The 24107-nt window shown below is 33.5% G+C and overlaps 1 protein-coding gene across 1 annotated transcript; it reads left to right on the forward strand.

Annotated features, from left to right (window-relative positions):
• Window positions 1–2138: 2138 nt before the first annotated feature.
• LOC139484364 (vacuole membrane protein 1-like) lies at window positions 2139–23891 on the forward strand. Its single transcript, XM_071268101.1, has 8 exons — window positions 2139–2157; window positions 3031–3056; window positions 7466–7576; window positions 9012–9095; window positions 11417–11557; window positions 19012–19092; window positions 20240–20356; window positions 23113–23891. Exons 1-8 carry the CDS (start codon window positions 2139–2141, stop codon window positions 23158–23160), a joined length of 627 nt encoding a protein of 208 aa, XP_071124202.1. The 3' UTR covers window positions 23161–23891.
• Window positions 23892–24107: the final 216 nt, after the last annotated feature.

The following is a 24107-nucleotide window of genomic DNA, read 5'->3' on the forward strand; positions in this document are numbered from 1 at the left end:
TGATACTATCTAATATTTGAGACCATTCAGGTAAATGGTATTTTTTTCAATCAGATTATTAATCGGTTTTGTCTAAAACTACTACATATAAATTCAACATATAAAAATACAAATCATAATACTAAATTGCATCTTTTCGCACCGTTTGATAAAACTGTTGCATATAAATGTTTCACTCAAATGATGTATTTACTTTGGCGTTGCTAATGATATAAGTGCGAGAACTATTAGACGGTGCATCATTGAACTGAATTGACCTGCGTAGGCGTAGGTGCAATAAAGTTGTCATTTCACTTATCAAGCTTTTAACCACATAACGGTAACCAACTCATCATGCATGCTGATTTTGAGCACGCGTCTAATCGTTTCAGTCCCTTTAACAAATACCGCTGTTATGAAAGACCTTAAATAGATACTTTCAGCTTCCTTTTTTTAATCATTAATTAAAATATTAATTCTTCCGACTTGGGTATCTTGTTATTTAAAAAAGATGCCTTTGGTTTTTGTTTTAGATTGCATTTCTGTAATAAATAGGATTTTACCGAAAAGCACTAAACTTAAATATTTTGATATACGTAATTCCAGAAACATCTCTTATTATCATATATATGGGATGTGATATGACTGTTGTTTCTCTACTATCTGATACTATCTAATATTTGAGACCATTCAGGTAAATGAATTTACACTAGTACAAAAACTGTCTTTAATAATAAAAAAAAAAAGAAAAAAAAAAAAAAAAAAAAAAAAACCTCTATATCTAAATAATCGAGGTCCCGAATTTAAAGAAATTTAATTCCCGACATCCCGAAATTAGAAAAAATAAATCTTGGATCCCGAAAGGGTCAATCCCGAAATCAGGCCCGAGCTTAAAAACACCCGATCCCGACGTCCCGAAAAAGTCCTGCCCCTCCCTCTGCCATGTAGTTATCAAAATTTTCGTGTTTATGCTGCATACATCAGATTTTTTTTTCTTTCTCGATACTCAATCAAACAACTCAGACTAAATGATCTTATTAAACATATTGCGGATAGCCATTTAATAAAAAAAGTACAGAAACTAACTAACTAATTTTATTCAGTATAAAACCCAGCACAAAAGGATCATCGCTGAAAAACAAGAGCACATATCATACAAAAAATTATCAGTTTCCCTTTATGAGGGGGGATAGGAGGGGTCTTAATCCCGAAATCCCGGACTTGAAAAAAATCCCGAGGTCCCGAATTTAAATAAAGCAAATCCCGACATCCCGAAATCCGAAAAAAAGGATTCCCGGATCCCGAAAGGGTCAATCCCGAAATCCCGAGTTTAAAAACACCCATTCCCGGAGTCCCGATAAAGGTCCTATTCCCCCCCTTTATCAGTTTATGATCCTGTATGTATCCATACCAAAATTGTAAAAAAACAAAACACAGTTCTTTGATTTGCAAAGAACGACAATAAATTCTAGGTTATCATTATTTGAACTGAAGAAGGTTATAAAAAAAAACAAAAAAAAAACCACTGTAAGTCAGAAAAATAGTCGTGAAACATTTTCTGATTAGCTGAAGGGTGGTTTGCATTCGACAATCCTCGGTAGAATCCGATACTCTAGCTCCTTCCTAGATGAGGGTACGGAATCGGCCGAGTTGAGACGAAGACAAGTTTTTAAGTTTTAGATCTAAGTAAATAAAGACATGACAATTGGCTTTACATATACAGTGCGTGCCTAGATCGTAAACGTCACACAAAGTGCTAATATATAGATACGATGAAATCTTAAAAACCTTTTTATTAGATGTTATGATGTAAAACGACAAATTCTATGCGTGGATTAAGTATGTAGACACTATGAACGTTTTATTCGATTTTAGTTAATGAAAACAGAGTCTCTGATGAAAAGAAGACAAAGTGTTTTAGCTTTTAGATCCTTAGTCTATATTGTGAAAAGCGAACTATTTTTAGATTTAAATGCTGCAAGCTTGTTATTCTTTTTACCCGTGTGAATGTGAGTGAAGTAATTTATTTTACAACATTTATCTTTTACTATTTTACTACGTAAACATATATAACCCATAGGCGGATCCAGGGGGGCCTGGGGGCCCGCCCGCCTTTTGTGTGGGAAAAATTGGTTGCTTATATAAGGAATCACTGACGCATGACTGGAGCCCCCTTAGGTCAGTCAACGGGCCCCCTTATGAAAAGTTCTGGATCCGCCACTGTAATCCCCCCTGTATATATGTCCGGTAACTAGCCTAACAATTTTTAACGCAACTAAGAATGCATACTACAAGCTATGTGACCTACCGAATTAGACTATTTACTGGATTTGTTATCTCATACGCAACACGACGGGTGCCAAATGTGGAGCAGGATCCGGCTGCTTACCCTTCCGGAGCACCTGAGATCACCCCTAGTTTTTGGTGGGGTTCGTGTTGTTTTTTCTTTAGTTTTCTATGTTGTGTCATGTATACTTTTGTTTGTCTGTTAATATTTTTCATTTTTAGCCATGGCGTTGTCAGTTTGTTTTAGATTTATGAGTTAGACTGTCCCTTTGGTATCTTTCGTCCCTCTTCTATACGTCCTCAATCCTCAATCTTATGGCCTGTTGGCACGAATTGTCCCAATGTGCAGTTTTCCTCTCTGGTGCGTTTTCCTCGACGTATTTTCTCAAGTTCTCTGTGCTTTAAATTTGGTATGCGCTGGTTAAGATTGGGATTGAGGAACAGCAGTATTAAATCTGCCCGTTCTGTGCAACTAGAAAGTGATTCTGTATATATTAGTGGAGGATATCATTATTCAATATATAGTGTACATATTATATTCCTACATTCATGGTGGTGGGTTTTGTTCTACACGCCGTAACGGTGTGGTTGTCCTACAAAGGATGTGAAAATTTGGAAGAAGAAGAAGAAGTTTACCTTATCTCCCTTTAGAACTATTTATAGATGGCGCTGTATACAACATGGATGCTGTCTGTAACATTATCAATTTATGTTTTATGTTTACATCTTCATGGCACACATTTAGTAGAGTTATTTGATTGCCAGGGGGATGTTACATCACATTTCAAAAGGTTAGGATTGAAATGTGGACAGAGACGAGATTTTACAGCCGAAATTCTGTCGGAAGGCAATTTATAATGGGTACAACTTCAAGTCAAATCGGCACCTGTTCAAATCGGCACCTTGTTAAATCGGAACTAGTCAAATCAGCACCTATTTAAAGTCAATTCGGCATCCTATAATATTTGATAAAATAAATATAAATAATTCTAAAAATGTATAAATTCATGATCTATTATGGGGGTTGGATTTCTTCTTCTCTTCTTTTGTTACAGAAAACCATCAACGTACTGATGTTTACTTTCCGGCGCATGCCTGGTAAATGTTTTTTAATAAATTTATGTTGATAATTTTTGTCAAAATATAAATTAACAAAATATTTCTTATTCAAAGTTGTTTTTGGTCATATGTTTTCATATTTTCAATTTTTACAATTTTTCTTTGTTTTTAATTTATACAATTTTTTTATTTAGTTTTTAAATATTACATTTTTATACGACCGCAAAATTTGAAAAAATTTTCGTCGTATATTGCTATCACGTTGGCGTCGTCGTCGTCCGAATACTTTTAGTTTTCGCACTCTAACTTTAGTAAAAGTGAATAGAAATCTATGAAATTTTAACACAAGGTTTATGACTACAAAAGGAAGGTTGGGATTGATTTTGGGAGTTTTAGTCCCAACATTTTAGGTATTAGGGGCCAAAAAGGGCCCAAATAAGCATTTTCTTGGTTTTCGCACTATAACTTTAGTTTAAGTAAATAGAAATCTATGAAATTTTGACATAAGGTTTATGACCACAAAAGAAAGGTTGGGATTGATTTTGGGAGTTTTGGTTCCAACAGTTTAGGAATTAGGGGCCAAAAAAGGGCCCAAATAAGCATTATTCTTGGTTTTCGCACAATAACTTTAGTTTAAGTAAATAGAAATCAATGAAATTTAAACACAATGTTTATGACCACAAAAGGAAGGTTGGTATTGATTTTGGGAGTTTAGGTCCCAACAGTTTAGGAATTAGGGGCCAAAAAGGGACCCAAATAAGCATTTTTTTTGGTTTTCGCACCATAACTTTAGTATAAGTAAATAGAAATTTATGAAATTTAAACACAAGGTTTATGACCGTAAAAGGAAGGTTGGTATTGATTTTGGGAGTTTTGGTCCCAACAGTTTAGGAATAAAGGGCCCAAAGGGTCCAGATTTAAACTTTGTTTGATTTTATCAAAAATTGAATAATTGGGGTTCTTTGATATGACGAATCTAACTGTGTATGTAGATTCTTAATTTTTGGTCCCGTTTTCAAATTGGTCTACATTAAGGTCCAAAGGATCCAAAATTAAACTTAGTTTGATTTTAACAAAAATTGAATCCTTGGGGTTCTTTGATATGCTGAATCTAAAAATGTACTTAGATTTTTTATTATTGGCCCAGTTTTCAAGTTGGTCCAAATCGGGGTCCAAAATTAAACTTTGTTTGATTTCATCAAAAATTGAATAATTGGGGTTCTTTGATATGCCAAATCTAACTGTGTATGTAGATTCTTAATTTTTGGTCCGTTTTCAAATTGGTTTACATTAACGTCCAAAGGGTCCAAAATTAAACTAAGTTTGATTTTAACAAAAATTAAATTCTTGGGCTTATTTGATATGCTTTATCTAAATATGTACTTTGATTTTTGATTATGGGCCCAGTTTTCAAGTTGGTCTAAATCAGGATTCCATATCAAGTATTGTGCAATAGCAAGAAATTTTCAATTGCACAGTATTGCACAATAGCAAGAAATATCTAATTGCACAATATTGTGCAATAGCAATTAATTTTCAATTGGAGTTATCTTTCTTTGTATAGAATAGTAGTTGATAATATATGTTGGAAATTTACCAGACTTGACTATGATGTCATTTTCTATTTTTATTTGCCAATAACTTTATGTAAATAACTTCATTGGAAATTTGCCAATATAAAATGTTGCTGATGAAGCTTTTTTTCCTTATCTTATCTAAAATGTTTTTAGATAATGTATGTTGGACATTTGCCAGACATGACTATGATGTCATTTTCTATTTTTATTTGCCAATAACTTTATGTAAATAACTTCATTGGAAATTTGCCAATATAAAATGTTGCTGATGAAGTTTTTTTTATTGTTTTATACAATAAACAATGTATATTCACTTTTACTACCAACCAATCTTTACCATTCAGTGATAACAAGCACTTTATTTTACATTTTAATATCTTATGATGTATTTAAAAGAGTAGTTATTGTTGCAAACTCCATTAGAAATTTGAATTGATATCAGTTTTGGAAAAAGGGAAACGGGGATGTGAAAAAAAGGGGGGGGGGTTTAAATTTTTCTCATTTCAGATTTCATAAATAAAAAGAAAATTTCTTCAAACATTTTTTTGAGAGGATTAATATTCAACAGCATAGTGAATTGCTCAAAGGCAAAAAAAAACTTTTAAGTTCATTAGACCACATTCATTCTGTGTCAGAAACCTATGCTGTGTCAACTATTTAATTTTAGATTTAAAAAGTTTGAAGAAATCTTTAATTGATTTGTAAAATCTTGACATTTGTTTTGTGTAAAAAAAAAAACATATAATGTAAAAAATTTGATCACAATCCAAATTCAGAGCTGTATCACGCTTGAATGTTTTGTCCATACTTGCCCCAACTGTTCAGGGTTCGACCTCTGCGGTTGTATAAAGCTGCGCCCTGCGGAGCACCTGGTTTGACATAAAATGTCGTTTTATGTACAAAACACTTGGGATGGACATCGTTCAGTGTGAGGAATTTGTACAGCCTCATAAAATTTTTCAAAAGTTTGCCGTTTTGGGTTAAAAAATTACGATTTGGGGTCAAATAGCAGAATTTTGAGAATTTCACCGAGATATAATGCCGAAAATTTGAAAATTTGAATATTTTATGAGGAAAAAATGATCAAAACATGAATAAAACTGTGAACATGGTGTAAGTGAATGAAATAAATACACAAATAACTACAAACAAGTTTTTATTGACATTTATTATGAAGATCTCCCACTTGAGCAATAGTAGCCAGGGAAGCCATCGTCTCAGAGTACCGTAGATACTCGCTTATAAGTCGGAAGTTTGGGAGTAAAATTCAGAATCCAGAGAGGGGTACCGACTTATAAGAGAGATCCAGCGACCAGAGGAAAAATCCAAGCTCGAGAAAAGTGGTCAGGAGTGAATTTCCTGGTCAAAACTACGTCGGTGATTGCCAAACCTACATAAATCCCTAAATTAAAAGTTTTTGTTAAAAATAAATGACTACAATACTGTCTTTGTGTTTCATTTGTTCTCTGTTAACATTTTTCTGTCAATTTGTTTTGAATCTCCGACTGTTTCCGGTTTGTGTATTGATTTTCATGGTCAAATGGTTTGTGCATAAACCCAAAAGAAAAAGCCAAGAACCAAAAATGAAAACGAGATACTAATGTACCAACTATGTAAAAGGATGTATTCAGCGGAGTTATTGTGTCATTATTGTGATATCATGATATCAATTCAATACTTATAAATCATACAATAATCAAAAATAATTTTAAGATTCATTCCCAAGATCAAAATATTATTCATTAAAAGGTCTCAGGTAAACCACAGTGAGGTAAACACAAAGATTACAAAATTGATTGGCAAGCCAATATAATCCATTGATAACCTTTAATTAAGAGACAAAGAGTTGTATTCACTAAAGGTGTGAAAAACATCAGTGATATGTGAACAGATGACACTAATGAGTTGGGAGTTATTTTAATATAAAGTTGATTAGCTTCACTTAATTTTTTTAATCCTTTATAAATCATCACAATATAATGAGAATTATGAAGTGTACATGCTCCTTTAACGCTGAGTTATGTGTGCTGTGAAAATATTGATTGACTTTAAATTTTTTCAGGTTCATATTGGTTTATGTTCGCTTTTTCAAACAATAGGTTGTTAGTCATACCCTACAAAATCATTGATGCATTACGTAAACAACACATGGCTAATCTGTAATCAAACAGTGAACAAAACAACAGGAATAAATACATCTTTATTATTAAACAGCTTTATAAATTATCATAATCAACATCAACTAAATTCAAACCAAACAAACATTCATGCAGAAAATGAATATAATTCCTGGATTTGCATTGGTTTTACCGACGTTCAGTAACTGTCAGCTGCAAACAAAAATGTCCAAATTTTGTCCTATTTATACGAGGGTCAAGACTAAATCCTCAGAATTTGGAGCTGAAAAGGGTATCCGACTTATAGTCGGATCGACTTATAGGCGATTATCTACGGTAGCTTCTGTCTGGGCAGCAATCGGTGAAAGGGTTAAAAGAAATATTAGATTTATTAAGAAGAAATCAATAAGAATTTATAACCCATGATATTATGTCCTCATTTTTCAGTATGTTGCAAAAATAGAGAAATATGTATTATGGTGTGCATATTGGTTAGGTCTTGGTGTACTATCATCTGTAGGTCTGGGGACAGGATTACATACATTTCTATTATATCTGGTGAGTATATCTTGGTGTACTATCATCTGTAGGTCTGGGGACAGGATTACATACATTTCTATTATATCTGGTGAGTATATCTTGGTGTACTATCATCTGTAGGTCTGGGGACAGGATTACATACATTTCTATTATATCTGGTGAGTATATCTTGGTGTACTATCATCTGTAGGTCTGGGGACAGGATTACATACATTTCTATTATATCTGGTGAGTATATCTTGGTGTACTATCATCTGTAGGTCTGGGGACAGGATTACATACATTTCTATTATATCTGGTGAGTATATCTTGGTGTACTATCATCTGTAGGTCTGGGGACAGGATTACATACATTTCTATTATATCTGGTGAGCACTTTATCTAGGTGTATTAACATTAGTCTGTCATGAAACACATGATTACAAACATTTTTTGAGTATCTTGTGATTGACCAGGATTACATGCAGTTCTGTTGTGTTTTGTAAACTTGTATATTTTGTCTTATCTCTAAGTCTGTTAAAAAGATTACCTTGTGTTTTTCAGAAATTCTAGATTCAGAGTTTATTTTTACAGGAATTTAGATGCCATCCTCTACAACTCCATATACACAATATCCCATGTTAAATGTTATTATACCCCACGCAACGAAGTTGCGGAGGGTATAATGTTTTTGACCCGTCCTTCCGTCAGTCCGTCCGTCAGTCCGTCCGTCAGTCCTGTTTCTTGTCATCGCAACTCCTCTCAAACCACACAACAGAATTTCACGAAACCTTTTCAGATAATAAGGACATACTATGTAGTTGTGCATATCGACAGGAAATTGCGATTTAATTTTTTTTCTAGGAATTACGCCCCTTTGAACTTATTTACTTTAATGTACTACTACAACAGTTTGTCATCGCAACTCCTCTCAAACCACACAACAGAATTTCACGAAACCTTTTCAGATAATAAGGACATACTATGTAGTTGTGCATATCGACGGGAAATTGCGATTCAATTTTTTTTCTAGGAGTTACGCCCCTTTGAACTTATTTACTTTAATGTACTACTGCAACAGTTTGTCATCGCAACTCCTCTGAAACTACACAACAGAATTTCATGAAACCTTTTCAGATAATAAGGACATACTATGTAGTTGTGCATATCGACGGGAAATTACGATTCAATTTTATTTCTAGGAGTTACGCCCCTTTGAACTTATTTGCTTCAATGTACTTCTGCAACAGTTTGTCATATCAACTCCTCTGAAAACACACAACAGAATTTCATGGAATTTTGTAGATAATAAGGACATACTATGTAGATGTGTATATTGACAGGAAATTATTATTCAATATTTTTTCTTATACCATTTTTTTTTCTTGTACTTATTTAATTTCTCCAATGACAATGTGGGGACTTGGGGTATGTGAGCGTGCTCACTAAGGTTCTTTAATTTGTATTATTTCAGGGACCACATATTGCAGCAGTAACGTTAGCAGCTTATGAATGTAAATCTACAAACTTTCCAGAACCACCATATCCAACAGAGTATGTATAAAGTTTATTATACCCCACGCAACGAAGTTACGCCCCTTTGAAATTATTTGATCAATATACTACTGCAAGCTTTTGTCATCGCAACTCCTCTCAAACCACACAACAGAATTTCATGAAACCTTTTCAGATAATAAGGACATACTATGTAGTTGTGCATATCGACGGGAAATTGCGATTCAATTTTTTTTCTAGGAGTTATGCCCCTTTGAACTTATTTACTTTAATGTACCACTGCAACAGTTTGTCATCGCAACTCCTCTCAAACCACACAACAGAATTTCACGAAACCTTTTTAGATAATAAGGACATACTATGTAGTTGTGCATATCGACAGGAAATTACGATTCATTTTTTTTTCAGGAGTTACGCTCCTTTGAACTTATTTACTTTAATGTACTACTGCAACAGTTTGTCATCTCAACTCCTCTGAAACCACACAACAAAATTTCATGAAACTTTGTAGATAATAAGGACATACTACGTAGATGTGCATATCGACAGGAAATTACGATTCAATTTTTTTTCCAGGAGTTACGCCCCTTTGAAATTATTTGATCAATATACTACTGCAAGCCTTGTCATCGCAACTCCTCTCAAACCACACAACAGAATTTCATGAAACCTTTTCAGATAATAAGGACATACTACTTAGATGTGCATATCGGCAGGAAATTACGATTCATTTTTTTTCCCAGGAGTTACGCCCCTTTGAACTTATTTACTTTAATGTACTACTGCAACAGTTTGTCATCTCAACTCCTCTGAAACCGCACAACAGAATTTCATGAAACCTTTTCAGATAATAAGGACATACTACTTAGATGTGCATATCAACAGGAAATTACGATTCAATTTTTTTCCCAGGAGTTACGCCCCTTTGAACTTATTTGCCCAATATACTACTGCAACCTTTTGTCATCGCAACTCCTCTCAAACCACACAACAGAATTTCATGAAACCTTTTCAGATAATAAGGACATACTATGTAGATGTGTATATCGACAGGAAATTATGATTCAATTTTTTTTTTATACAATTTTTTTTTCTCATACTTATTTTATTTCTCCAATGACAATGTGGGGTATGTGAGCGCGCTCACTAAGGTTCTTTAATTTAAAAATGTTGTGTTTAAAATTTTTATACCCCACCTAGGGGCAGTACCTTTTTAGGTCTGTGCGTCGTTTATTTGTCTGTCTATCCTGCTTCAGGTTAAAGTTTATGGTCAAGGTAGTTTTTGATGAAGTTGAAGTCCAATCAACTTGAAACTTATAGCATGTTCCCTATGATATGATCTTTTTTTATGTTAATGCCAAATTAGAGTTCTGTCCCCAATTTCACAGTCCACTGAACATAGAAAATGATAGTGTTAATAGGGTATCCGTGTACCATTGACACATTCTTGTTTGCTAATACTTCCCATATTTCTTAATTTAGTAAGATACATGTATCAATGGATTTAGTGAATGCTTTATAAAATTTTGATTTAAAGTTTCTGAAAGACTTGCTTACTCTTAAATTTCACGGAATAGTATGATTGTGTTAATCTTCCTAAATTTTTAACCTTCCAATATAAACAGTATCTTTAAGTAGTTGGAAAGTTATTTTTCATTTGATACTTTCTACTTCATCAAAAACAAAGTTTTGTGTTCAGTAATATTTTGAAGATTAATTTTCCTGTTTGAATTGTTTTATTTTGTGAATGATAGGAATCAATTCTGAATTTTATAATTTTCTGGATTTTTTTTAATAAATTTCTTATGTTGAAATAGCATTTTTCTTTAATTTGCTTGTGTTTCTTTCCCTATTAGTTGTATGACATATAGTTTCTTAAATATTTATTATAAAAAAGAAGATGTGGTATGATTGACAATAAGACTACTCTCCTCAAGAAACCAAAATGATACAGAAACTATCATAGCAAATAAATAAACTCATCATATATATATTTAGATAAAATTGAGAATGGATATAGGGAATGTGTTAAAGAGAAAACAACCCAACCTGAGAGCAATATTCACCAAAGACCACCAATGGGTCATCAACACAAAGAGAAAAATCCCGCACCCATGGCATGCTTTAGCTGGCCTCTAAACAAAAATGTGTACTAGCTCAGTGATAATGGATGTTAAACCCGAAATATATAAATGAACTAAAATTAAAAATCATACAAGACTAACACAGGCCAGAGGCTCCTGACTTGGGACAGGCACAAAAATGCAAGAATATTTTTTATACCACACCATACAAGAAGTACTAATTATTGGATAATTTATATTATAGAGTGAGAGATTAAAAAAATATATCTTTATGTTTCAGGGTGCTGGGACAGCACTTGGAGAATTGCCGCCCTATTTTATGGCAAGGGCAGCCAGGCTGTCAGGGGCAGATCTTGATGACGATGAGTTTGAAGAAATAGAAGAACTCATTCATGAGACAAAAGAGCATCCTGAAGAATTAGTAAGTCTCACAGGTTATGGTCCGAGTGAGAGTGTGTACTGTTATTTTTGGCCTTTCATGTTTTTGTGGGTGCCTTCTAGTAATCACTCTGTTTTTTATGCCCCACCTACGATAGTAGAGGGGCATTATGTTTTCTGGTCTGTGGCTCCGTTTGTCTGTCCGTTCGTCTGTGCATCCATTCAGGTTAAAGTTTTTGGTCAAGGTAGTTTTTGATGAAGCTGAAGTCCAATCAACTTGAAACTTAGTACACTTGTTGCTTATGATATAATCTTTCTAATTTTAATGCCAAATTAGATTATTACCCAATTTCACAGTCCATCGAACATGGAAAAGGATAGTGCGAGTGGGGCATCTGTGTACTTTGGACACATTCTTGTTCTGTCTATTTTATAATTTTTACTTTTGTCCTTTGTGCATTTTGTGTCAACTTTTGTGAAACCATTGACACGATTTAAAATGTAAGTGGCATTCTATCTTTTTTAAACTCCCCTTCCAACAACCTAAGCTTTTGAGGTTTAAATCTAGGAATCAGACTACCTATCTGTCTGTTGGTCACTTTACACAGTTGTAGAACTCTACCTGACAATGTACATGAAGGAATATAATCTTGGTCGTATTATGATAGGGGAGATAATTGAACCTACTTCAATATTACAATATGTGGCACCGTACTCGGGCTTGCAAAATCAATAGTCTTACTGCAAATCTCAAATTGCTGGGCAGCAGTGCAAATTTTTAAGTACTTAAGGCAAGAATTTTGTGATGTTTGCTTACTTTGCGAAATGTTCTGAAAGAGTAGAGGGCACCTTTATTTCTTTTCAAATTCTTTAATGATTATCTGTTCCATACTAATATTCAATTAAAAATATTTACTAATAAATATCAAAATGTAATATAATTCATTAGACATTTCTTACTTCTATTCATAGCATTGCATAATGATGTATAAACTACATTTTTACGTAAGAAGTTATTTATTGGATTTGGTGTTTCAGACAGCTGCTGGCGGATAATTTGGCTACGGTCATCACACGTTCAAGCCATGAATAAATTGAACAGTAATTTACTAAAAGCTAACACCTAATATCAAGTTGTATTTTTTCCCCAATATTTATTATGGATCGGATTTCTACATGTTTTACATACTTACAATGAAATTGTTTATAATTTACACAAAAACTTTCCAATATTTTTTATTTTTTTATTTTGTGTTTATTTAGCATCTGTACAGTCATAACAGTGTTCTAGAATCCTTTTCAACATTTTGAACTATAAACATTTTAAACGACCATGATCTTGAAAGTTGAAGAATTTCACTGAGTGACAAAAAGGTTTTTCTGAATTCCTGTTGCAAAAAGGGAATGGGGACTTATCATACTGAGCTTTTTATGGTAATTGTCTCTTGTAAGTGTAACTCCTCTTTAACATCTATGCACAGACATTGATGATACTTTCTCTAATTTTTGTGCTATTTTCACATTTCCTGACCGGTGTGAGAAAAATATTTCTCCTCACTAGTGAAAAATCTGTTCTCGGCAAATGATCAGTCGAAATTTGATTATGACATCTAAATGTTTTTTTTTCTTCTGAATTGTCCTATGGTGACGCCATGAAAAAAGGCGGCAATGCCTGATGACGTCGCATATAAAGAACACAAGTTTCTGAAAATCTTTGAAAAAGAAGGATAAAAATCATTAGAGAAACAGATTCCGACACTATAACTCGTGTATTACGATATTTCTCCACTTGAGACAGTTAAATTTTAAGCCTCGTGCTTTAAATAATAAAATTTAACTGTCTCGAGTGGAGAAATATCGTAATACACTTGATGCAGTGTAGGAATCTATATAGATACAGTTGTTGAACACTACTTGACGGTGTAAACAAAGAAACGTTATCTTGTTCTTACTGTCCGAGTGAAGATAATATTATTTATGGTTTTGGGGATATCCATTTTAAAATTCACTAACAGTGTAGGTATTATACCTCCCTTTTTAAGGGAGCTGTATATAGTAATTGTATGTTTAACTTGTTGGTCTGTTTGTCTGTTCATTCTCATGTCTCATATTTGGACTGCTATATCTTCAGAAGTTTTTAGGCATCTTGTTTCTGAACCAGCATTGAAATGGATTTCATTTAAAAAAATTAAAGAATTTTTCTTGCATAATGATATTGAGCACATAAATAACCATATGCTACGTCTTAACAAAACACACGACTTTGCTTCTTTGTTATGTTGGCTTGATTTGTCACACTTTTTACAGTGCTTAGAGGGTATGACTTTGTTAGCTTTGTTCACTGTGTTTGTTAGTTATTACTGTAATTAATAACATTAAAGGTACCAATTTTTCTGCACCAGATGTGCATTTTGACAAGAAATGACTCTTCAGCAATGCTTTAGGTGGAAATATTTGAAAATCCAAAACTTATAAAAAAAAAATAAGAGCATATGACCTAAAACGAGGAAAATATAGCTAGAAGCAAATTAGCAACAAAAAATTTATCCATTATTTTAAATCAGTTCATATTTCAAGTAGATCTAGAGTTAACAATGGTTAAAAAGTAGAATTAAATGTGTCCAAATGCATTTAAATAGTAAACAAACAAGAAGGATTTGAAATTTCTGTTATCTCAAGCATGATAATTGGAAAAGAATTTTTAGGCAGTTAAGCTGCCTTATGCGAGCACCCTGGATTTGTGTTCTACCCAATAAATGCTGAAATACGTGCCATTGTTATTATCTAGCTGGATATTATGTTATTTATAACTTATTGGACATTTTTTTCATACTTTTCATTCTGGATTACAAAAAATATGATCAAAAAAACCTTAAATGATCGTCGATTTTCCCAAAAGTTTTGAAGTTGCACATAGGAAGTAGAGCACATTAGGAATCCTTATGTATTTTATTTTCCCCTGATCTCTTGGCTAAGATGTCAAAGAACAAATGTATGAAATATTTAATCGCCGAAAATCTCTAAAGATAAGTAGTTTAGATTTCCGAAATTGCAAAAGTCGTAGGAATATTGTTTGTCATCAATACGTAGTCATTTACGTCAGCAGTCTATTAAAATAAGTTCGACTGATCACGCTGTTGGCGGCAATTTTGAATTAGAATACGAAATTTCGTATCTTTTCAGTTTGGACGCAGGGGTTCAAATAAGCGGTGGTCCGAGGTCTGCGACCTTCCATTTTTGCAGTCGGACTTTCTACTTGGTTACTTGCTACGCCCGACATGCCCGACGGACCTTGAAAGAAAATAAAAAATTAACTTTCCAAACATTTTTACCAAAGTTTTCTAATAAACGATCTCAAACTTATTTTCATCATTACTATCCATGACAGCGATGTTCAATTAGTTCAACCGCTAGATTTATACAGAAAATCGCCGACAAATAATGTGTAAATCCGAGTAAAATCGTATCTCACTCCATCTGTCAAAAACAACATTGAAAATAAAATGGCGGCCGGGGAAGACAATTACAATATCGGATCCGATTCCGGAAGCGGATAATGGTAATCCCGGGTTTGGCTATCATTTAAAAAAAATCCAGACAGGTGGCAAAATACATCTATGCATGGTAAATAAATATAAACACTAAAATTGAAAACCAAAAGATATATGTAAAAGAAAGCAAAAGGAGAAAACATTTTGTACACAAATTTTAATGTCAAAATCCAATACAATGTGACAGCTGGGAACAGTTTATCTAACAATATATATGTTCCTGGTAACAGTATAAATTTTCTTTATCAGTGATAAATGTTGGTAATGCATGTTAGATGCTTTTAAAGTTAAACATATTACTGCAATTTCAAGGGGTATTTTTTTCTTCTCAATTTTGATGGGTCAGTTAAAATAGATGGAAGTTTCTTATATAAAATAAAGATGTACATGTATGATTGCCAATGAGACAACTGTCCACAAGATACCAAAATGACACAGACATTAACAACTATAGGTCATCGTACTGCCTTCAACAATGAGCAAAGCCCATACCATTACCACATAGTCAGCTATAAAAGGCCCCGATAAGAAAATGTGAAACAATTCAAACGAGAAAACTAATAGCCTTATTTATATAAAAAAAATAACTATGAAACAAATATGTAACACATAAACAAACGACAACCACTGAATTACAGGCTCCTGACTTGGGACAGGCACAAATAGTGCAACTATATATATGATACCTGAATGTAAGCAAATCTTATTATATACAGTCCGCCAAAAGTTAAGCACCACCTATTTTTATTGCATCGAATTTTTTTCAAATATAAAAAATCAATGATTCCTCGAAAAAAAGAAAACAATCATATAGCAATTTTGCTAATGTATACCATAAACAAACCACAAATATAATTTTGGTCACTTATGAAGGTTCTATGCATGTAGGTTTTTCGTTCATATAAGTAGTGTTAATTACACAATTCAGAAACAGAATTTAAGTTTCACTGTGATTTTATTTTTTTACAACAATTGATTACCTAATACCAATAAAATTTTCTACACATAATCTTTGGTATGTTTGGTAAATTTAATGTCAATATTTGAGTCAATAGCATGTGTAACAACCTCTCTTCCGGTACAATTTCATAACACGACGTATCATTCTCGGTACAAGCCTTCAAAACTTTAGTTAACGAATCTGTTGCATTAAACAACAAATGCCACTTTAAAATCGACAAAATATTGTGAAGGTGGATCTCTGCGATTGAGATTTCCGCCAATGGCACCTCATACATGTTTGGTAGGGTTTTTGTATTGAGACATGCAAGGTTAAAACATAGTGTAAATGGCTTGTTGCTCTTTGGACTCGGTTAAAATCCGTGCCCTGTGTGGTCTAGCGTTGTCGTCCATGTACAAGGGTCTTGACAATGTTGACGCAAGTGGGGGATTATTAAAACAAGGGACTTAAATGTGTTAAGGCATCAAATCTCTGTATGTCTGTCCGTTTATGTTACCCATCAGAATATGCATACCCAGCTTATAACGGTATAAGAAGCAATCCTGTACTGGAACAACACCAGCACTGAATGCAGTCCTTGTGCAAACATTGTCTTGGTCATCGGCCGTTTTGTTTTCCAGCGAAATTCGTATTATGGGGTCTACTGACAGTAAAAGATACTGATTCCCATCTGACCAATGAGTGTTTTGTCAGCTTCCTATTTTCAAGCATAGAACGTCATTTTCCCATTGAAACCTGATGATAGAGTGCCTGCTTGTAATTACAGGTCTCTATACACCACGACTCGCTCTTAGGTTGCCTCTATGCAGTCGACGGACCAATGTACGAACACTAATACGACCACCTGGGGAAACAGTGTATTTGTTAACTCAAAGATGACCTTTAATAAAAGGTTGCTTGACTGCTTTATCGGAGTTCAATCTTTTTTGTCGTAATGAATTTTCTTAGTGTGTGTTAAGGGTAATTCATAACACCAAACATACATTTTTTTTTCGAAATTGTTAAAAAAATATTGCCAATTATATTTCGGTGGTGCTTAACTTTTGGCGGACTGTATATATAGGTGGAGTCCATTGGGCCACTCTGCCTCCTCCTGTTTGATAACTTTGAAACGGATGAGATCCCCAACCCTCGACCATATACATTCATGTATGAGACTAAATAAATAATCAAATGAAATATAGGGGAAGTCCCCAGGGTCACCCCACCCCCTCATGTTTTAGAACTTGGAAACAGTCGAGATTCCCACCCCTAAACCATATTTATTCATGTATGGGACAATATATAATTAATCAAATGAAATATAGGGGGTGTCCCTGGGGATCACCCCATCCCTCCTGTTTGATAACTTGGTAACGGTCGAGATCCCTATCCCTAAGCCATATATCTTCATGTAGTGGACAATATAACAAATCAAATGAAATATGTAGAGGGAGTCCCTGGGGATCACCCCACCCCTCCTATTTGAGAACTTGGAAACGGTCGAGATCCCCACCCCTAAACCATATATATTTATGTATGGGACAAAATAATAAATCAAATCAAATATGTAGAGGGAGTCCCTGGGGATCACCCCACCCGTCCTATTTGAGAACTTGGAAACGGTCGAGATCCCCACCCCTAAACATATATATTTATGTATGGGACAATATAACAAATCATATGAAATATAGGTGGAGTTCGTAAGGCCACTCTCCCCCTTCCGGTTAGAGAATTTGGAAACAGTTGAGATCACCAATTTTAAACCATATATATTCATGTATGGGACAATATAACAAATCAAAGGAATAATGTGGGGGTTCCTAGGGTCACTGTTCATCCTCTTGTTTGAGAACTTGGAAACATTCGAGATCCTCAACCCTAAACCATATTTATTCATGTATGGGACAATATAACTATTCAAATGAAATATAGGGGGTTCCCTGGAGGTCATCCCACCCCTCCTGTTTGAGAACTTGGTAACGGTCATGATCCCCACCCCTAAACCATATATATTCATGTATGGGACAAAATAACAAATCAAATGAAATATAGATGGAGTTCGTGGGGCCACTCTACCCCTTCCTGTTTGAGAATTTATAATGGTCGAGATCCACTATCTTAAACCATATATATTTATGTATGGGATAATATTACAAATCAAATAAATTATAAGGGGGTCCCTATGGTCACTGCACACCCTCCTGTTTGAGAACTTGGAAAAATTCGAGATCCTCACCCCTTAACCATATATACTCATGTATGGGACTATATAACAAATCAAATGAAATATAGGGGAAGTCCCTGTGGTCACCATACCCCTCCTGTTTAAGAACTTGGAAACAGTTGGGATCCCAACCTCTAAATAAAATGAAATATAGGGAGAGTCCCTGCAGTCACCCCACCCCTCCTGATTGAGAAATTTTAAACAGTTGAGACCCCCACCTTTAAATTAAACCATATATATTCATGTATGAGAACTGATCAAATGAAATAAAGGGAGAGTCCTTAGGGTCACCCTACCCATTCCTGTTTGATAACTAAGTGTACTGTTGAACACATACAAATTCTAGGGAAGCAAGTCTATTCATACTTTTACAAGCTCGTACTAAAGTCAATTTGAACTTCTAACAGTCAACCAATACTAACGTTAACGAACTGCAATCATTGCAAACTTGTACCACTGCAGACTCATGACCATGAAAAAAATATACTTGATATATATATATATATATATGTGTTGCTTTTAAAAACTTTGACAAAATATGAATTATTTGCCTCAATGATTAATTCATTAAATGAACATAAATGTACAATATATGATTGTTTAATGTTTGTTCTTTTTAAAAAAATCTTCAAAAAACAATTTGAAGCGACAATATTTGTCTTATTATATAAACTTCTGCCAAGTTTGCCTCTGCTTTTTTTTTTTAACTTAACTGCCTACAGCGCCTTTGGTGCTTTGATTAATATATTCTTGTCTATTGTTTTATTTTTTATTTTCAGGGATTTATGGAAAAATCTAAATTAGCTGTACATAACCTTGTACAGAAAGTTGGATTCTTTGGTATATTAGCCTGTGCATCGGTAAGTACTGACCCCAAGGGTGACTGGGAAATAGAATATGGTCACTTGGTCTTCTCTCGACTGGCAGTAAAACGCTTGCTGAAGTGGGGTGTCCGTTTGGCTGTGCGGGATGTATCAAGTTCGCAGTCACGTCCGGTCAGAATGGGGACGTTAAATCCGATGTCTCGTGTAGAGAGAGTGCCACGCTCTTTGCACGTAAAGAACCCTTGCAACAACTCTTTGAGGGGTCCGTAGGTGGCCTGTTGCAAGGCAAAATTTCTTTCCCTATCCAATAAACCCTCATTTTCCAGTGGCAGTCCAAATTTCCCCGACCATCATCCCAGATGGCCTCTATTGTGACAAGACCTACCTATTGTATTTATTGTGAACTTGTTCTCGTCCTGAATATGCATGAAATAATTGCCACTGGACGTTAAGCAACCAACAATCAATCAATCAATCGGTAAGTACTAAGCTAGATAAACATTACTGGGGTTTCTATGTAAGGTTTAATCTTAATAAATGGTACTTTTAATTTGTGTCTGAAATTCTGAATACTGTAAACCAACTTAATTTCGCAACTGATTAATTTTCGCGACTCTTGGGGGAAGAAAAATAACGCGAAATTAAATCGTCGCGAATATGTATAACTTGGATCTTTCCTTATTAAACTATATCAAGTTAACTAAAAAATCGCGAAATTAAATCGCCGTGAAGTAGACTAGCTGGAGATAAACGCGAAATAAAGTATCCGCGAAAATAAGTTGGTTTACAGTATGCAGGTATTAATCTTAAAAACATCACTTCTGGAAAAACTTTTCCAAACGACAAAACATTTTTTCTATAAACATGGTCAATTTGTCCATTATCAGACAAAAAAACATGCTTTATTTTAATCTGTGCCTCTTTGTTCTTTAATTCTATTTTTAAATCTGTATAAGAAGTCTGTCAGTTAAATATATGAGTTGCAGATGCTCAGATGTTGGTACATATCTATTGATAAAATATTAGATATAGGCTAATTTTAGAAATTGGTATTGTAATCTTTTAAACATTGAAAAAGCATAGATTTTATTTAAGCTTACTTCATTGTGAAACTGGATTGCCTCTGAATTTGTTTAAATTCAATTTTGATTGTTTTGATTATAAATTTTACTTTTTTTTACAGATACCAAACCCTCTGTTTGATTTGGCAGGAATAACATGTGGTCATTTTCTCATTTCATTTTGGACATTTTTTGGTGCAACATTAATAGGAAAAGCTGTTATTAAAATTCATATACAGGTAAGTTCTATGTTATGTTGTTGGGTAGCTATATCATAATGAATACTCATTTATTGTAATTCATACACATTTGCAGTGTACTATAGAACTAGAGGCTCTAAAGAGCCTGTGTCGCTCACCTTGGTCTATGTGAATATTAAACAATGGACACAGATGGATTCATGACAAAATTGTGTTTTGGTGATGGTGATGTGTTTGTAGATCTTACTTTACTAAACATTCTTGCTGCTTACAATTATCTCTATCTATAACAGTACTTTCTGTGGAAAATGTTATTGAAAATCTTCAAATTTTAAGAAAATTGTTAAAAATTGACTATGAAGGGCAATAACTCCTTAGGGGATCGTCGTCGTCGTCCGAATACTTTTAGTTTTTGCACTCTAACTTTAGTAAAAGTGAATGGAAATCTATGAAATTTTAACACAAGGTTTATGACCACAAAAGGAAGGTTGGTATTGATTTTGGGAGTTTTGGTCCCAACATTTTAGGAATTAGGGGCCAAAAAGGGCCCAAATAAGCATTTTCTTGGTTTTCGCACTATAACTTTAGTTTAAGTTAATAGAAATCTATGAAATTTTGACACAAGGTTTATGACCACAAAAGAACGGTTGGGATTGATTTTAGGAGTTTTGGTTTCAACAGTTTAGGAATTAGGGGCCAAAAAAGGGCCCAAATAAGCATTATTCTTGGTTTTCGCACAATAACTTTAGTTTAAGTAAATAGAAATCAATGAAATTTAAACACAATGTTAATGACTACAAAAGGAAGGTTGGTATTGATTTTGGGAGTTAAGGTCCCAACAGTTTAGGAATTAGGGGCCAAAAAGGGACCCAAATAAGCATTTTTCTTGGTTTTCGCACCATAACGTTAGTATAAGTAAATAGAAATCTATGAAATTTAAACACAAGGTTTATGACCATAAAAGGAAGGTTGGTATTGATTTTGGGAGTTTTGGTCCCAACAGAATAAGGGGCCCAAAGGGTCCAAAATTAAACTTTGTTTGATTTTATCCAAATTGAATAATTGGGGTTCTTTGATATGCCGAATCTAACTGTCATGACTGTGTATGTAGATTCTTAACTTTTGGTCCCGTTTTCAAATTGGTCTACATTAAGGTCCAAAGGGTCCAAAATTAAACTTAGTTTGATTTTGACAAAAAATGAATCAGTTAGGTTCTTTGATATGCTGAATCTAAAAATGTACTTAGATTCTTGATTATAGTCCCAGTTTTCAAGTTGGTCCAAATCGGGGTCCAAAATTAAACTTTGTTTGATTTCATCAAAAATTGAATAAATGGGGTTCTTTGATATACCAAATCTAACTGTGTATGTAGATTCTTCATTTTTGGTCCTGTTTTCAAATTGGTCTACACTAAAGTCCAAAGGGTCCAAAATTAAACTTAGTCTGATTTTAACAAAAATTGAAATCTTGGGGTTCTTTGATATGCTGAATCCAAAAATGTACTTAGATTTTTTATTATGGGCCCAGTTTTCAAGTTGGTCCAAATCAGGATCTAAAATTATTATATTAAGTATTGTGCAATAGCAAGTCTTTTCAATTGCACAGTATTGCGCAATGGCAAGAAATATCTAATTGCACAATATTGTGAAATAGCAATTTTTTTTTTAATTAGAGTTATCTTTCTTTGTCCAGAATAGTAAGCAAGAAATATCTAATTGCAAAATATTGTGCAATAGCAAGATTTTTTTTTAATTGGAGTTATCTTTCTTTGTCCAGAATCAACTTAAATCTTTGTTATATACAATATACAATGTATATTCACTTTTTACTACCAACTGATAAATTAAAATAATCTTTACCATTCAGTGATAACAAGCAGTTTTTTTTACATCTTAATATTTTATGATGTATTTAAATGAGTAGTTATTGTTGCAAACTCCATTAGAAATTTTAATTGAGATTAGTTTTGGAATAAGGGAAAGGGGGATGTGATTAAAAAAATTGGGTTCAATTTTTCTCATTTGAAATTTCATAAATAAAAAAGAAAATTTCTTCAAACATTTTTTTGAGAGGTTTAATATTCAACAGCATAGTGAATTGCTCTAAGAGAAAACAAAAATTTTAAGTTCATTAGAACACATTCATTCTGTGTCAGAAACCTATGATGTGTCAACTATTTAATCACAACCCAAATTTAGAGCTGAATCCAGCTTGAATGTTGTGTCCATACTTGCCCCAACCGTTCAGGGTTCAACCTCTGCGGTCGTATAAAGCTACGCCCTGCGGAGCATCTGGTTTTTCTGATGAACACATGAAGAAGGAGCTCACTTCTTTCAATGCATACATACACATTCTCAGTCAAATTCAGTGTTTACAGTCAAATATGCCAGATTACATGTACATGTATATAATTTATTTGTTAAGCATGAAGGATTATGATACAAAATGTGAATTGTATGCAATTATTCATATTTGCTAGACAAATAAATAGCTTATACTGCAAAAGTATCTGTTTTCACCACATAAATGTCATTATGGTGTCATTTGTTTACATCACAACACCATTTGTATTTATATACTATACATGTAGATAGTGTAAAAAAAATAAAACTCTGGAACGATGAACAGAAAATGGAACATTAACAATGATTAAAAAAAAAATGGTATTTTTACCTAATAGTGATATGATAGTGGGATTTTGTATTGACAGTTTTTATGGACATTTACTTTTAGATATACCTTGGAGTATGGAACATATACCTTTGTTATACATGTATCTTTCTTTTTTGTTACAGTATCGAGAAAAACAGAGTGATTGGTTTGGTCAGCATGGTAAGAACTGACATGTGACAGTTTGCATCATGGGGGATCCTAATGGAAAATTGTGTGTAAGTAAAATAAAATCTCTTATGTCTGAGATTTTTATTTCATGTACATTAATTATAACCCATGGATCAAAGTTCTGTAGGGTATAATGTTTTTGACTTTGTCCATCAGTCCTGTTCTAGTCATCCCAACTCCTCTGAAACCACTCAACAGAATTTTATAAAACTCTGTAGATAACAAGAACAAAATATGTAGATGTGTTTATCGACAGAAAATTACGATACACTGTTTTTTCTTTCATTACAATACATTGCAATATCAAAAAAAAAAATGTCAGATTTTTATAAATAAGCAAGTTATAATATAACTTCTGAATGAATTAAAATAAATCGTACACAATCGTCTTTGGATGCGTTATATGTGGGCACACTGTGACCATGTGATTGTTTCAAATCATCAATCATTTGATTCAAATGTCATGAATGTGGGAGATTAATAAATGATGTAAAAAAATCTGTAAACACATAAACATGATAAAGACAAGAAGAAGAATTTAAAATTTGCAAATCCAAAAACAAACAAAATTTGCAGAGTTTTCTCCAGCTGGGATGCGTTGGTTTTTATTGAGTCCTAAGTTAAATTATGACCATATTTGTTGACCATTGTAACAACTAGATATGGCTTTTTATTCCCTCTATGTCATGTGTGCGTTTTTGAAATTTGCATGTGAATATTAACAGAACTTCTCATTATTCATGTTATTACCATGTAAATATTTTTTGTAAAAAATGCAAAATAACTTCAAAATGTATGTACACATTATACTTATGATACTTTTTTTTCTTGTAGCACAGAACCTTTACTCATTTGTTTAAATCCGAGAAATAAGATTGGTTTACTGTGGCATCAATTCTAGAAAACACCTTTTCCACTGTTAAGCTACAAGTTCCAAATATAAGAGATA

The sequence above is a fragment of the Mytilus edulis genome, chromosome 8, assembly GCF_963676685.1.
Source record: "Mytilus edulis chromosome 8, xbMytEdul2.2, whole genome shotgun sequence".
NCBI classification, from domain to species: domain Eukaryota; kingdom Metazoa; phylum Mollusca; class Bivalvia; order Mytilida; family Mytilidae; genus Mytilus; species Mytilus edulis.

Bases quoted from the DNA above. Each gene is read 5' to 3' on its own strand.
- LOC139484364 (XM_071268101.1), top strand. The intron at 7,577-9,011 runs GTGAGTATATCT...GTATTATTTCAG, and splicing joins ATACATTTCTATTATATCTG to GGACCACATATTGCAGCAGT. The intron at 19,093-20,239 runs GTAAGTACTGAC...TTTTTTTTACAG, and splicing joins GTATATTAGCCTGTGCATCG to ATACCAAACCCTCTGTTTGA.